General features: G+C 45.2%; 1 protein-coding gene across 1 annotated transcript in view; it reads right to left on the bottom strand.

Annotated features, from left to right (window-relative positions):
- Positions 1-15252, bottom strand: part of PROS1 (protein S) — a 63899-nt gene that overhangs the window by 2952 nt on the left and 45695 nt on the right. Inside the window, exons 10-14 of the mRNA XM_072812507.1 lie at positions 14324-14513; positions 8941-9108; positions 7503-7671; positions 3009-3157; positions 107-332 (exon numbers count right to left, since the gene is read on the bottom strand). Of these exons, the coding sequence (XP_072668608.1) occupies positions 107-332; positions 3009-3157; positions 7503-7671; positions 8941-9108; positions 14324-14513 (902 nt within the window). The remainder of the gene's footprint in view (positions 1-106; positions 333-3008; positions 3158-7502; positions 7672-8940; positions 9109-14323; positions 14514-15252) is intronic.

The raw sequence follows: 15252 nt of genomic DNA, 5'->3' as shown, positions 1-15252 counted from the left end.
GATTACATATTTAAAATACTATTAATTTGACTTAAAAGATACTTTTTAAAACTTTTTAAAGATAATTTTGAAAAAAAAAAAAAGAAGAAGAAGAAGAAGAAGATACCTGGAAGGCCACCCAGGTAAGTGGTCACTGTTCCTTTCATTGCTTTGTCCAAACTGGCAAATTGTTGTGGAAGGTCTTCAGAGGAGATGGTATCTTTTTTAACTGGAGTTGACAGCTCCAGATTGTTTCTGTTGACTTTTAATTCCAGATGGACTTGTTGATTGGAACACAGATTGACAGCCTCTATCCGAGATATTACAATATTTTCAACAGACACTAGGATATCCTGAAAAACAGAGCAAAGATTCAAGATAAGCAAGTATAAATGGTAATGCCACTTAAGAGTGACTTTTGAGGGCAGCCTGGGTGGCTCAGCAGTTTAGCGCCACCTTCAGCCCAGGGCCTGATCCTGGAGACCTGGGATCGAGTCCCATGTCGGGCTCCCTGCATGGAGCCTGCTTCTCCCTCTGCCTGTGTCTCTGCCTCTCTCTCTCTCTCTCTCTCTCTCTGTGTGTGTGTGTGTGTGTGTGTGTGTGTGTGTGTCTCATGGATAAATAAATAAAATCTTTAAAAAAGAAAAAAAAGAGTGACTTTTGAGTTTTTAAATTCAAAATCTGAATTTCGATGAGGGAAAAAAATGTATGTTAGAGCCTCCCAGTTTAAATTTCAAAAAACAATTGTTACAATAATCATATTTTTAAAAATACATGAGTTTTACAAATTACAGGTTCAGCTAAGACATAAACGGGTAGTGGCTTCTGCAAATTCAATACACCAAGAAATTGTTTTACCAAAGATGGGAACCTAAAGTAGTGTCTTAAGCAATATTTTTCTGCTTGTGAGCCTTCCTAACTTCAAAACTTACATGTGAAAAACAGAGTTGAATCACTCTTTGTTGGGGAAAAGACTTGGAAAATTTCAAGTGCTTGAGTAAGCACATGCCAGCAAGACTGAAAGGTTTCTGTGTGCCACACAAACAAGCCTGTAAGACTCGGGAGAAAATGAGTGAAGAAATCCTGAGAGAGGAAAGCCAGGAGGAAGTTACAGAGAGTTACCAGCAGTAAGTTACAGAGAATTTAACAGAAGATAGTCCAAAGAGAAAATGTATTCATTTTGCTGAACTTTTCAAACTGCTGACATACAAGATTACCCAACTTGTAGACACTGATGTATGCATCTGGATTTTCTGTGTGCAGAGGAAATGTAAAAAGACAGAATTTAAGACCAAAACTAGGAACTTGGGTGTTATGAGACGGTAGAAAGGTAGTCTGAAGTATTTTAGGAATCCCAGTCTCAGCTTTGCAAATAAAGGTCATTTGAGGAAATCTGTTCCTGTTACATGTCCATATCTTTGAACTCGCTGATAGTCTTAAAATGGCCAGCTGACAAAGGGTTCCAGGGTGATCAACAGGATGTGGGATAATGTTAGGAAACTGGACACGGGTCTGGAGAAGGCAATCTGGCCTGCGGGCAGAGACAGGAGCCGAGGAGTCAAACACAGAAAAGATAAAATAAATATCGAGGATGCGCCGTCTGTTATCTCCTCCTCTGCAGGAATGTAGCGCTGGAGACAGGATTTCCATTTTGTTTATAGAAAAGAAAAAAAGGTAAGCAGGAAGCTGGACTCAACCCAGCAAGCTCCTCGGGCAGACTGGAGATAGAGACCCGCCAGGGTCCCCTTAGGTTGCTTAGGCCACCAAGCTGCAAACAGCACACCCGGGACGGCTACAGACACTCCTCGGGGATGCGGCTGCTCCTAGGCCGGCCCTGGGTGTGCCAGGGGAGGCCGTGCCAGCCTTGTGTGACCCACTGCGACCTGCTGTGACCGACCCGCTGTGACCCGCTGTGACCTGCTGTGACCTGCTGCGACCCGCTGCGACCTGCTATGACCGCTGTGACCTGCTGTGACCCGTTGCAACCTGCTGCAACCTGCTGAGCGCAGTGACCGCTGTGACCCGTTGCGACCTGCTGCAACCCGCTGTGACCTGCTGTGACCTGCTGCAACCCGCTGTGACGGCTGTGACCTGCTGTGACCTGCTGTGACCTCTGCAACCCGCTGTGCCGGCTGTGACCTGCTGTGACCTGCTGTGACCGCTGTGACCGCTGTGACCTGCTGCAACCCGCTGTGCCGGCTGTGACCTGCTGTGACCTGCGGTGACCTGCTGTGACTGCTGTGACCTGCTGCAACCCGCTGTGACGGCTGTGACCTGCTGTGACCTGCTGTGACCGCAGTGACCGCTGTGACCTGCTGCAACCCGCTGTGACGGCTGTGACCTGCTGTGACCGCAGTGACCGCTGTGACCTGCTGCAACCCGCTGTGCCGGCTGTGACCGGCTGTGACCTGCTGTGACCTGCTGTGACCGCTGTGACCTGCTGCAACCCGCTGTGCCGGCTGTGACCTGCTGTGACCGCAGTGACCGCTGTGACCGCTGTGACCTGCTGCAACCCGCTGTGCCGGCTGTGACCTGCTGTGACCTGCTGTGACTGCTGTGACCGCTGTGACCGCTGTGACCTGCTGCAACCCGCTGTGCCGGCTGTGACCTGCTGTGACCGCTGTGACCGCTGTGACCTGCTGCAACCCGCTGTGCCGGCTGTGACCTGCTGTGACCTGCTGTGACCGCTGTGACCGCTGTGACCTGCTGCAACCCGCTGTGCCGGCTGTGACCTGCTGTGACCTGCTGTGACCTGCTGTGACCGCTGTGACCGTTGTGACCTGCTGCAACCCGCTGTGCCGGCTGTGACCTGCTGTGACCGCAGTGACCGCTGTGCCGGCTGCGACCCGCCGCAGGGCCCTTGGGCTCCCAGGAGGCCGCCCGAGACGATCTTCTGCGACGGCTGGTGTTTCCTTTTCCCCAAGGGGGCCCCCCTTCCCGCGGCCGGGTCGGGCCCGTCCTGCCCGGTACTGGGGTCCCCGCGCCCCTGCGGAGGCCGCGCCCGCCCCGCGCCCCCGAGTCCCCGTTACCTGAAGCGTCTCGGAGATGGAGTCCGCCAGCGACAGGGCGAGGGGCACGGAGCTGCCGGAAACCAGGGCGAGCAGGACGCCGGTGCCGGCCGAGGCGCGGACGCTCAGCGACGCGTTCAGCTGCCAGGCGCCGGCCGCGGAGTCGGGGGCTGCGGCCGGACGGGGCGGCGTCAGCGCCCGGCACCGCCCTCCGCGGCCGCCCCCCCCCGGGTCCGGGGTCCCCCCCCCCCCCACCCCGGCTGTATGACCGAGGCACCGGCCGGCGGGAAGCCCGGGATGGAGCCGGCCCGGCCCTCCGACGGGGCCTCTGGACGGGCGCAGACACTAGGGGTTTCCCCGGTTGGTGCTCGCACGGCTTTCCCGGCGCCTCCGCCCACCCCCGCCCACCCCCCCGCGAGCCGCGGCGCAGGCGCTGCTCCAGGTCCACGTCTGGGTGGAGCCCACACCCGCGCAGCGCCTCCGCCTCCGCCTCCGAGGGAGCCTCCGAGGGAGCCTCCGACGGAGCGTTGGGCTCGGCCGCACGCGCCCGGCCCACAGGCATCTCCCCGCAAGCCCACCCGGCAGCTCCGGCGGCCGAGCTCTCCTTCCGGGGCCTCTGGGCCTCATCACAGCCCTTTTCTTTCCCTCCCTTGTTTTTCATCCCTTTTCCTCGCCACGGGGCTGACCGTCCCTCCCCCTGGAGTGCAGACTCTACGGGCCTCCGGCACCCCCTTGTTCTCCACACTAGTCACTCGACAGATACTTGAATTGATAGGTTTCCAAAGTAGTTTAATTCCTAAAAATATTGGGGCGTCTGGGTGGCTCAATCAATCGTCCAGCTTCACCTGGGGTCATGACCTCGGGGTCCTGGGATGGGGCCCCGCCTCCCGCTCCCTGCTCAGCGGGCAGCCTGCTCCTCCCTCTCCTTCTGCCCCTCCCCTGCTCGTGCCCTCTTTCTCTCAAAGAAAGAAATAAAATCTTGTAAAAATATATAACTTCGCATTTTGAGTGAAGTCTTCCTTATTTAATATGAAGTAATAGAAGACAATAGCCCAAATATCACTAGTAGGTTTTGAAAAGGTGAATGTGAATGGAGAAAATAATGTCCCCTTGACAAGATAACCTTCCATTTAGCCACACCTAATGCTATTACATTGTTCATTATAATCCTTTAATTCCCACCCAGGAAAGTGAAAAAAAGTATATATATATACATATATATATATAATCATTTTGAAATGAATAAATTTACTATAAGATATTAACAAATTCAAACTAAAATAAACATGCGAATGTACAGGAGTTATAATGTAAATTAAACATTAATTTAAAAGTAGGTCACTTTCAAGGTATCCATGAAATAACTACTTACAAAAATAATTTTTTCAGATACAGTATAACTCTTATTTTCATTTTCTTTTCAGAGTCTTTCCTTTGAACAAATTATTGTAGGCCTAGTTTTTTCCTATATTCAATCATGAACCCCAATTAAAACATTTTTTAAAAATAATCCTTCATATACAGACCTAAAGTTAAGGGCATTGGATTCCTTTACGTTAGGAACACAGTGCCTATATGCTCGGGATTAAAAAAAAAAAAAAAAAAAGGAACACAGAAAGTACTAGTGTAAGATTCTTCCTTAAAGCTGTAGTAACACTTTTTTTAGACTGCAAAAACACACATTTAAAATGTAATTTTTCCTTAAAGCAGAGATATCAGATTAACATTAAATTTATAATGCAAAGTATTGGTAGCTCAAATGATGAACCCCTCAACAGAAAGAGGCAAAGAACCTAACAAGATAATTAAGATGTAGAAATAGCTAATAAACACATAGAGAGATCGTCAACTTCAGGAGAAATTGGGTTAATAATATTTAAAACCACAGGACTTAAGTTTTCAACTCTCAGATTGTAAATAACCCTCGCATACACTCTCTTACTCTGTTGGTAGAAGTATAAACTGATAAAACTCCTTTGGAAGCAAATCTAACCGAGCAGTAGGAACCACACATTTGCAAAGCCTTTGATGGACATAATCTAAGATTCCCTCCTATAGAATCAATCATATAAAGGTATAAAGATGTGTGACCAAGGGTATTATGGAAAAACTATCTGTAAAGACAAAAACCTGGGTGGGTCTGGCTCCTGTCCTGCTTAGACTATAGGAAACTGGAGAGAGCACCGCTCCCCAACCACCAGCACCACCACGAGGACCCCTTGTGTAGCCCCCGCGGCCCGCGGCCTGAGGGGAGGAGCGCAACCCGCAGGACGTGCACAGCCCATTGCTCCCGTGCCTTCTCGTGCCTTCTCTCGGCAACAAAGCCTTAGGGCTTGGGCGGAAGGCAACAAACCCTGTCGCCCTTGGCACACCTGCGGAGACTCGGTACATGGACAGGGCAGGGAACTTGGGAAGAACCAACCAACCAACCAACTGCCCTTTACCAAGAAGGAGCAGAAAAACATCCTGAGTCCTGAGCATTAGATCACCACCACCACCACCACCACCACCACCCCCCGCTGGCGGTTGGGAGGGGGCAATGAAAAGTTCACACCCTGAGGCCAAGGATCCAATACTTGCCAAAAACAGAATCTGTGTCAGAACATTCGAGAATGCTCCCCAGGCCCTGCCAACAAATGTTGAGTAACAGAGCATCTTCTGGGGTGCAGCAAGACCGGGGAGCGGCACGTGAAAACAGAGGCATGTCAGAAACATCACCTGAAGTCAAGGATACATCAGTCCTTAGGGAAACTCCTCTGGCAGCCAGTCGCCCTCACCAGCGCCAGGTGACGGCAGGGATGGCAAGGGCGCCGCGGCAGCCCGGCTCCCACCTCTCAGCTGTGGCTCCCAGCTCCCACCTCCCGGCTCCCACCTCCCAGCTGTGGCTCCCAGCACCCACCTCCTGGCTCCCACCTCCCGGCTCCCACCTCCCACCTCCCAGCTCCAACCTCCTGGCTCCCACCTCCCACCTCCCACCTCCCAGCTCCCACCTCCCAGCTCCTGGCTCCTGGCTCCCACCTCTCAGCTGCAGCTCCCAGCTCCCAACACCCGCTCCCAGCTCCCACCTCTTGGCTCCGACTCCCACCTCCCACCTCCCACCTCCCAGCTCCCACCTCCCGGCTCCCACCTCCCAACTGTGGCTCCCACCTCCCACCTCCCGGCTCCCACCTCCTACCTCCCAGCACCCACCTCCCGGTTCCCACCTCCTACCTCCCAGCACCCACCTCCCGGCTCCCACCTCCCAGCTCCCACCTCCCGGCTCCCAGCTCCCACCTCCCGGCTCCCACCTCCCAGCTGTGGCTCCCAGCACCCACCTCCTGGCTCCCACCTCCCGGCTCCCACCTCCCAGCTCCCACCTCCCAGCTCCTGGCTCCTGGCTCCCACCTCTCAGCTGCAGCTCCCAGCTCCCAACACCCGCTCCCAGCTCCCACCTCTTGGCTCCGACTCCCACCTCCCGGCTCCCACCTCTCAGCTGCAGCTCCCAGCTCCCAGCTCCCAGCTCCCGGCTCCCACCTCCCACCTCCCACCTCCCAGCTCCCACCTCCCGGCTCCCACCTCCCAGCTGTGGCTCCCACCTCCCACCTCCCGGCTCCCACCTCCCACCTCCCACTTCCTACCTCCCAGCACCCACCTCCCGGCTCCCACCTCCCAGCTCCCACCTCCCGGCTCCCACCTCCTACCTCCCAGCACCCACCTCCCGGCTCCCACCTCCCGGCTCCCACCTCCTACCTCCCAGCACCCACCTCCCGGCTCCCACCTCCCAGCTCCCACCTCCCGGCTCCCACCTCCTACCTCCCAGCACCCACCTCCCGGCTCCCACCTCCCACCTCCCACTCCCGGCTCCCACCTCCCAGCTGCCGGCTCTCACCTCCCGCCGAGACGCCCCGGCCCCCGAGGCTCGGCCTCTCCGCCGCCGCCCGCCCGGGGCGCTGGCCTCCAAACCAAAGGCGAGCCGTACGGAGGAAACCAGGAAAAGCAGCAGGTGGTGGAGGGACAAAGCAATCACGGAGACACAGATACTGCCCCTCTGAGGAAGGGAACTTAAAACCGTGATGATTAATCAGTGGCAAGGGGGTCGAAAATGCGGACAGCATGTGCGATGAACAGATGGGAAACCTCAACAAAGGGGTGGACATTTTAAGAAACAATCAAATGAAAATGCTGGAAATGGAGATGAATCCTTTTGATGCATTCATCAGTAGACTCAACACTCTGAGAAATCAGTGGACCTTAAAATAGGTTAATTGCATTTACTTGCAATGAATCCCGTTATGTGCCATCAATCTTTTTTAAGATGATCTTTAAATAATAACATAAGCATATTCCACTACCTTTCCCCTCACTATACTGCAAAAATTTAACAACGAAATATATGACAATATGAATAAGCCTAACACCCTGCCTGGCACATAGTTAAGCATTCAATAATATTTACTGCAGGAACTATTGCTGTTTGTCAATGAAACAATTTGGTCATTAGTGAGAAAGAGAGAGACAAAATGAGAAGTCACTTACTATAATCTATGCCAAACACAGCCACTCCAGAACCAGGGTAGTAGGAGCCCTTCTCCACCGTGACGAGACAATGCTTATTCTGTTTTTCTTGAATAATTTCCTTTACTCCTGAAGCTCCTTGATTCATCAAATTCCAGCCTCGTATACATCCATCTAGACGAGGGTTAATCTAATGAATTAAAATATGGGTCAAGGAGTGCCTCTTCAACAAGTCAGACCCATAGGTGGCTTAATTGATTATAGATGCAGTTTCATGTAGAGGGAAAAAACCCTTTCTTTGATGCCATTTTAAAATATTTTAAGTATTTTGAATTTTATCTAATTTTTTAAGCTGCCCTTCAGAGGGACGGCTCTGATCAGCTACTGTGAGTTTATGCCATCCCAGGCTGCGACCCTAATGTTCAACCCCTTCAGCTCAACCTGCCTCTCCTCTATCATCCAGAAATAACTTTTCTGCTCTCAAGTTCCATATACACATCTAGCTGTGGCCCTGGGCTGTATATGGGTTTGTTTTGCCTCAGACACTGAGCCTCTTCAGGAACAAGAGTGTTTGGGCTCTTTAGTCTCCATCAGAGCAACCAGACAGACTCAAGACCCATAGTAGCCATTTCATAAATAGTTTCTGAAAAATTTATTGTACTTTTAAATGTCTTGATTCATCCATTTCAAAGGAACAGATAGATGTATTCCCTCTGACATGGCTCAACTAATTCAGGTTTTACATCATATTGCAAAAATCTTTAAAAAGTGAAGGTAACCATGAATTGCCATGAGTAAAAAGATGGATATCAAATAGTAAATATTTAAGTTACATCAGCAAGTATAATTGACAGGCCCATGACTTCAAATAAAATTTTTAAGACTCCTCAAGGACAGTGCTTAGTCTCCTTCATGAAGCCTACTCCACAGTCAGCAGACAAACATCATATTCAGAAAGTCATCAATTATATATGACTTCAATTTATGATAGGCTGAAGTTATACTCCCAGCAAAGATTTTCTTTTTAAAGTTCCAGCTTTATATGCTATTTTATCTTCCAAATTTAAGTCCTAAAATAGACCCAAGAATATTCTTCGACCAGCTTCTACAAAATATTGTATTTTGGACTCGAATATATGCAATATATATTTGCAATAGGTGAATATGGACAGTAATCATGTTTACACGCATTTGATGCTTGAGAATTGAAAAAAATCTACTTCCCCATGGGTAATGCTGGGCATTTAAATGGGCTCCAAAACACTACACTCATTTCCTTATTTCCTTAATATAATTTTAAGGATCACTATGTTATTTTTCCTTGTTCAATTCAAGTTGTCACAGTTAGTATATTCAACAAAATAACTCCTTCTGACTCTCAGAAAAACACATCTTCAAATCTATTATTACAGGCAAGAGGAATTCACCCGTGATGAGTGGTATAAGCTTGGATCATTACCGGTCTAATGAGGACATTCTCCACTTTCCGAGGTAATCCTGCAAAATATACTTTAGTTTCTAGGAATCCATTTGAAGGCTTAAAAAGGCGTCCGGGTTTATTTATATTCATGACGGCTTCCTTAGCTATTTTTATACTAATACTGTATTCTAGTTCTTCCACAGAGACCTACAATTAAAAAGACAAAAATTCTATATGTTGGCAAATTGAGCTCCAATTAACAAATATACAAAAAAAAAGACAAAAATTATCAGGAATGCAAACATCACTGCATGTCATTTGAAATGCTAAGATTGAAAAATCCTGTTATTATTCAGGTGAATAATTTTTCAAAGCTATCATTTTAATGTAATTATTGATTTGTTGCAATCCATTGGAAAAGTCTGGTTATTATAAAGATGGTAAAAATGTGTTTTAAAGTGATAATTCTTGATTGAAAATTAAATGAACATCATATTTTAATGGAAAAACCTATAATATTGTTCTTTTGAATTTAAACATCCAATTATAATATACATATTTCAAATCCAATGTATCATAAAATTAAGGTTCTTTTTTTAAAGTGAGTCATTCTACAAAAATCTGAGAAAACTTTTAAGTGTTCTTATGTTGCACTTGTCTGACAGTACACATATGGAATCAATAATGGAAATAAATTCTTACTATCAATTATGAGAAATCAGTACCTCTAGTATTTTGTCCATTACATACAGATTATATTTTATTTCAAAACTCAAAAGTAATTGAGGTCATAAGGAAGCACAACACATAAAGTTAAATTGAGTTTTTCCAATTTTGAAAGTAGTTTGTTTTTGTCTTTGTTTTAAGTAGGCTCCACGCCCAGCATGGGGCCCCACATGGGGCTTGAACTCCTGACCCTGAGATCAAGACCTGAGCTGAGATGGAGAGTCCGATGTCTAACTGATTGAGCCACCTCAGTACCCTGACAGTGGTATGGGTTTTTAGAAAAGATTGAAAGTGAGAGTCAACAGCAATTTAAAAAAAAAATTTTCCCAAAAAGGTGACTCAAAAAACCACTGCTGCAATGTCCTCATGCAAAACTACGTGTAGCGCCCAAAGTGCAAACTCTTTGTGTACTAATCAGCAGGCATGTTAAAGCGCTGCTACAGGAAGGGGAAAGCCGTGCTCCAAAGTAAGATGACTTTGATAGCATTTGCAGATTAAAGTCGGTCAATACTGTCTAGTCAATCAGAATCATTTTACTCGACTGTTCCTCCCTTGAAAGATGTTGAGTCAACCCCCAGGGCCTCCGGGGCCCCAGTCTCCCTTGCATCTCTACACTTCCTGCTCCTGCTCAGCCTACACTTCCTGCTCCTGCTCAGCCTCCTTTGCTGGCACCTCCTCTTCTTTCCAATGTCTGTAATGAGTCCAGAGCTCAGCCCAGACCTTTTCCCTCTAGTCACACTAGTATTTTCAAATGAGGGCTCTCCTGCTCCATGTCAGGGCATTTGGAAACTTGGAGGGTAAGGGTGGTACTTTTAACTGTCGGAGTGGGTAGGATACCCAAGCTGACACTGCAAGATGCTGGACACTAATATGCAGGATAGTCATGCAAAATAAGGATTAAAATATTCAATATCCTGCAAACCTTCTGAACATCCCTACAGGATATGCATGCGGGGTAAACTCATGCTTATCTGAGTTGCTGTATATATGAACACAAAATATTTTTTGTGCCATTTCAGCATATTCCCTGAATTTTTCAAAAACAGAAATCTTGTAAACCAAGGGTAAATTGATGTTTGCTTTTGTTTGGGTCATTACCAAGAGTTTCTCACTATTTTGGAAAATTATTTTTACCAATGGCAATGCCATCTATGCACTTGAACTGTGGATACAACACCCAGCATAAGTCTTCATCTGCAGCTTTGGCATTATTCTATATATAGGAGCAAGCTTTGGCAAATATTGTACTTGACCATTTATGTGTTGAAATATCTATTCTTATAAACCACTTTCTTTTATTTCTTTGTATAATAATGAGAGCATTATACTGGTTTCTATCAGGAATATGCAAAAGTAGCTTAGGTTAATGATGCATTTCATTACAGGACAGTAAAGGAGCGGCCTGAAAATATGGGGCCATGTACGAGATAGAGTTTAGAACCACAGATTAACAATAAACAGTCTCCTGGCCTTTGAACCCCTCTTTATCCTGAATATTCAGAAGTTTTTATCTACTTTAAATTGAAGGCTGGACCTTAAAAGTATGTCCAGAATCTGCCCACTTCTCACCAGCCACTATCAACATTCTAGTCAGTGACGCCATCTTCTCTCCACTGAGATGACCCCGTTATCTGTCCTGTCCTTACTCTCTACTATCTGGTTTCCACAAAGCCATCATGTCCTGACTAGGATCACCTTTTAACAAACATGCAAATTAAATCATGTCACTTCTCAGCATTATCCAAGTCTTCCCTACTTAGTATAAACTCCAACTTCTCACTAGAGTCCCCATGACTCTACTTGGTCTTACTCCAGAACACATTTCTAACCTCATTTTCTACTCCCTCCCTTACTCCACTGCATCTCTACTAACCTTTATGTTGTTCCTCAAATAGAACAATCACCTCCTTCTCCCTGGTGCTCTATACTTGCTGTTCACATGGGCACAGCGTCATTTTCCCCACAGATTTCTCATGATTTGTGCCCTTATCTCCAGTCAGATGTAATCTCATCAGCAATGGCTTTCCTGAGTCCACATGCATACTCACCATCATCGCTCTCTACCCCGGACCTCGCTTTTGTTTTTTCCTCCTGGCACTAACCACGATCTGACATATCTATGTATTGATGCAATCTGTGGTTTACATCTCACCCCTAGTATGCAAGCTTCACGAGAGCAGTGATTTTGTTTTACTCACTGTTGTAGCCGCGCTACCTAGAGGAAAGACTAGCACATAAAGTGCTCAATAAATATCTTACTGAATGAATAAAATTATGACACAAATTACAGATCTCCCACCAATATTAGAATCATATCCAAATATGAGATGTAATAATGACTTATATCGATATTTATTTCTACGGTTTATAGCCGTTTTAATTACTTAACAATTACATGCATTCTACTTAATCTGAATTACAAAACGATTCTACATTTTAATTTCTTATTTTTAAAGTATTTTATTTGAAATTTTTAAATTATTTAAAATTCTGAAACAACTGCCATCAACTGAATAGTCCACTTTATAGATTAATTTAACCTAACTGTCAATTATAATGTTTACTTAAAATATGCATTTGAGATAATTTTTTTTTTAGATTTTATTTATTTATTCATGAGAGACACAGAGAGAGGTGGAGGGAGAAACAGGTTCCCTGAGGGGTGCCCGATGTGGGACTCGATCCCAGGGCCCCATGGTCATGACCTGAGCCAAAAGCAGATGCTCAACCACTGAGCCACCCAGATGCCCTTAAATTAAGATTTTTTTTTTTTTAAAGAAAGCCAGCACAAAATTTATGACCAGATTAAAGTTTTTCTCTGACTTGCTTATTTTTCTTAAATTTTTAATGTCAAGTTGTATTCAGCTTATATGGGGAAATTTTAATTAAAATATGGGCGTATCAAAAAAAATATGGGCGTATCATTAAATAACAGTTTCTTTCTAACAAGGATCATGAGCACAGGAGACAAAATGTGTGGAACTGAACAGCTGCCTTCTCTCCAGCCCAGAATCCTGCCTTTAACATATCGTTCATGGAGAATTCATTAGTAAACACTACCTGCAACTCAAGATGTTAGCCTCATAGGTAAATATTTACCTTCTTTATATATATTCTGTGTTGCCTAAAATGTATCCAAGTTCTCCTCCAAACATAACATTTTCAATTTGTGTCAATCAAAAAATTTTCTATTTGCTCTATTTTGCTGAAAAAGTGATCTTAGTGACTTTTAGATAGGTGATTTGGGTGTATTGGGCAATAAAAAGCATTCTTCAGTACACTGGAGGGATAGCTGTACGCACCGAACATTCCACATATAGATGTAGCACAGGAAAGAGGCAGGGCAAAGCTACACACACTAAGAGAGCACATGAAGAAGCCTGAGAACTCTAGTGATTACTCACAATTGCATCTGATCCCATGAAGACACTCTTCCGTTAAGAGTCAAGAATCCAAAATCTATGGCTATCAAAGGATGAATAGCCCCATTTTTGGCCAACCACATCTGTGCCCAACGGTGCTTTATTATTACCTGTGCTGTAATGAGTTCACATTATGCTGTATTAGCTCCTAAGCCGTGAGGTACTCAGTAAGCTGGAGAGCAAGAAGCATCTCTTGCCATGGTTCTAGCTCCCTGAACTCAGGAATTTAGGCTTTTAAAAAGTGCTCAACTAAAAGCTTATTGAATATATGAGTGGATGAGTGAGTAAATAAAGAAATGAAATAATTCAGTGATAGCTTCACGTGTCTTCTCAATATGGACCTCTTGGCAGGTCTCACAGGCATAGGAAGTGTCTTTTCTGGGTACCACCTGGTAAGGTGAAGCTGGTCACTCAAAAATCACCTGCTGAAAGTAGCAATAACTGTTGCAGAAAAGAATTTTCCCCATTATCGACTAGCAGTAATTCTCCTTTGTGAAAAATTCCATTTAGGCTCATTTTTAGGGGTTATGTAAAAATGTCCATCTCTAAGCACTCTAATTGGTTCTAGCTAGTATATACTCTTTGTACAGGTTGATTATCTATATGCTAACATTTAAAATTGAATTAATCACTATAGTCTTACTCTTACTATGTATATTTCTACATTGCTATGTGTTTTTCTCTTTCATTTAAAAAATATCAGTGGCTACTCAGTGTGGCTGTCCTTGGTCAGTGGTACCTGTGCATGAGATGTTATGCCTGCTAATGATCCCTAACCTACGGGAGAGACCTCAATAACTGCCATTTAAAATGGTAAAGGGATCCCCGGGTGGCTCAGTGGTTTGGCGCCTGCCTTCTGCCCAGGACACGATCCTGGAGACCCAGGATCGAGTCCCGCATCGGGCTCCCTGCATGGAGCCTGCTTCTCCCTCTGCCTGTGTCTCTGCCTCTCTATCTCTCTCTCTCTCTCTGTGTCTGTCATGAATAATTAAATAAAATCTTTAAAAATAAAATAAAAAGGTAACAAGTTAAAGACAGAGCAATCCAAGCAAATACCTGAAAACAATTTAAGTTACAGGAAATCCTAGATATACTAGGTGAGGTCATCATTTATCAGAGGCTGTTTCAAGGATTTACACTGTGGGGTATGCTTCGTACAACATCAAATAAACCTAGGTCTGTTTGATTTGGTATCAGTATAAACATAGATTATTAATGATGTTAAACAAACCGTATCAAAGTGGGATGTTACTGGTAAAATCCACAAAACCTACCGTATTCCACAGCCCATTATTAATAGCCTTGCCTCCAGTTGTGATTTTGGTTGTAAATTCATTCTTAAACTGAATTTCAATTTTTCCATCACGAAGCGCAATCAGGAACCAAGCCGAGCGGTCAAGAGATTCCGCATACAGGATAACACCTTCTGAATCGTATGTCCGGAAATCAAATTCAGCTGAAAATCTAAATAATGGAAAAAGAGAGTCTTATCAGAGAAATATGGGATGCTCAATGTCTATTCTTTTCCTCTTGTACTAGCAAACAGCAATATGCTGAAAGAGCCAAGCATTTCTTTCTTTCCTGAGACTAATAAAAGAGCAGGGGAGAATTAAACTGTTCATGGGTTCTCTCTGGTTCCATGTGTGTTTAAAATCAAGTTAGTATTTTTTTTCTTGCTTATTCTTGGAGTCCTGTTCCCCCGTGAACAGATACTTTGGTAATTTTTCTTTTCTTTTTTTTTTTTTTTTGGCATTTGTTTTTAAGGCACTCTTTTAAATGCTGGAACTCCCACATGTACAAGTACCAGATCTATCTCTCCTGGAGCTTTCTATATAATCTGACATTAAGATTCCTTTCTTTTTTTTCCTGTGTCAGTAAGTCAGTAGTAAAAGCTGTTACAATTTCATGATTGGTTTATACACAAAAGGCCCATTTTCCCTATAATTTCATATATGTCAGGAAGGACTCTCTCACAGAGATATACAAGACGGCGTCTGGATGACTACAAACATAATTAAGCCTTCATATGTGGTAAGAAAAGCCAAAAACTTTAAAATAGATCTGTTAGCTTGATTTCAAAAGCTCTCCAAAATTCTAATTGTATGAATCACTATATGAGAGCACATGCAAGGACAGCTTAAAACGTATCATCTAGCCACGTTCTGGGTGTATCAGATATTCTGGCAATATCTGTCGCTATTAA

The sequence above is a fragment of the Canis lupus genome, chromosome 35 (genome assembly GCF_048164855.1).
Source record: "Canis lupus baileyi chromosome 35, mCanLup2.hap1, whole genome shotgun sequence".
Lineage (NCBI taxonomy): Eukaryota > Metazoa > Chordata > Mammalia > Carnivora > Canidae > Canis > Canis lupus.
Note: the sequence above shows the minus strand (reverse complement) of the source record. Positions and strands in the feature narration are given on the sequence as shown.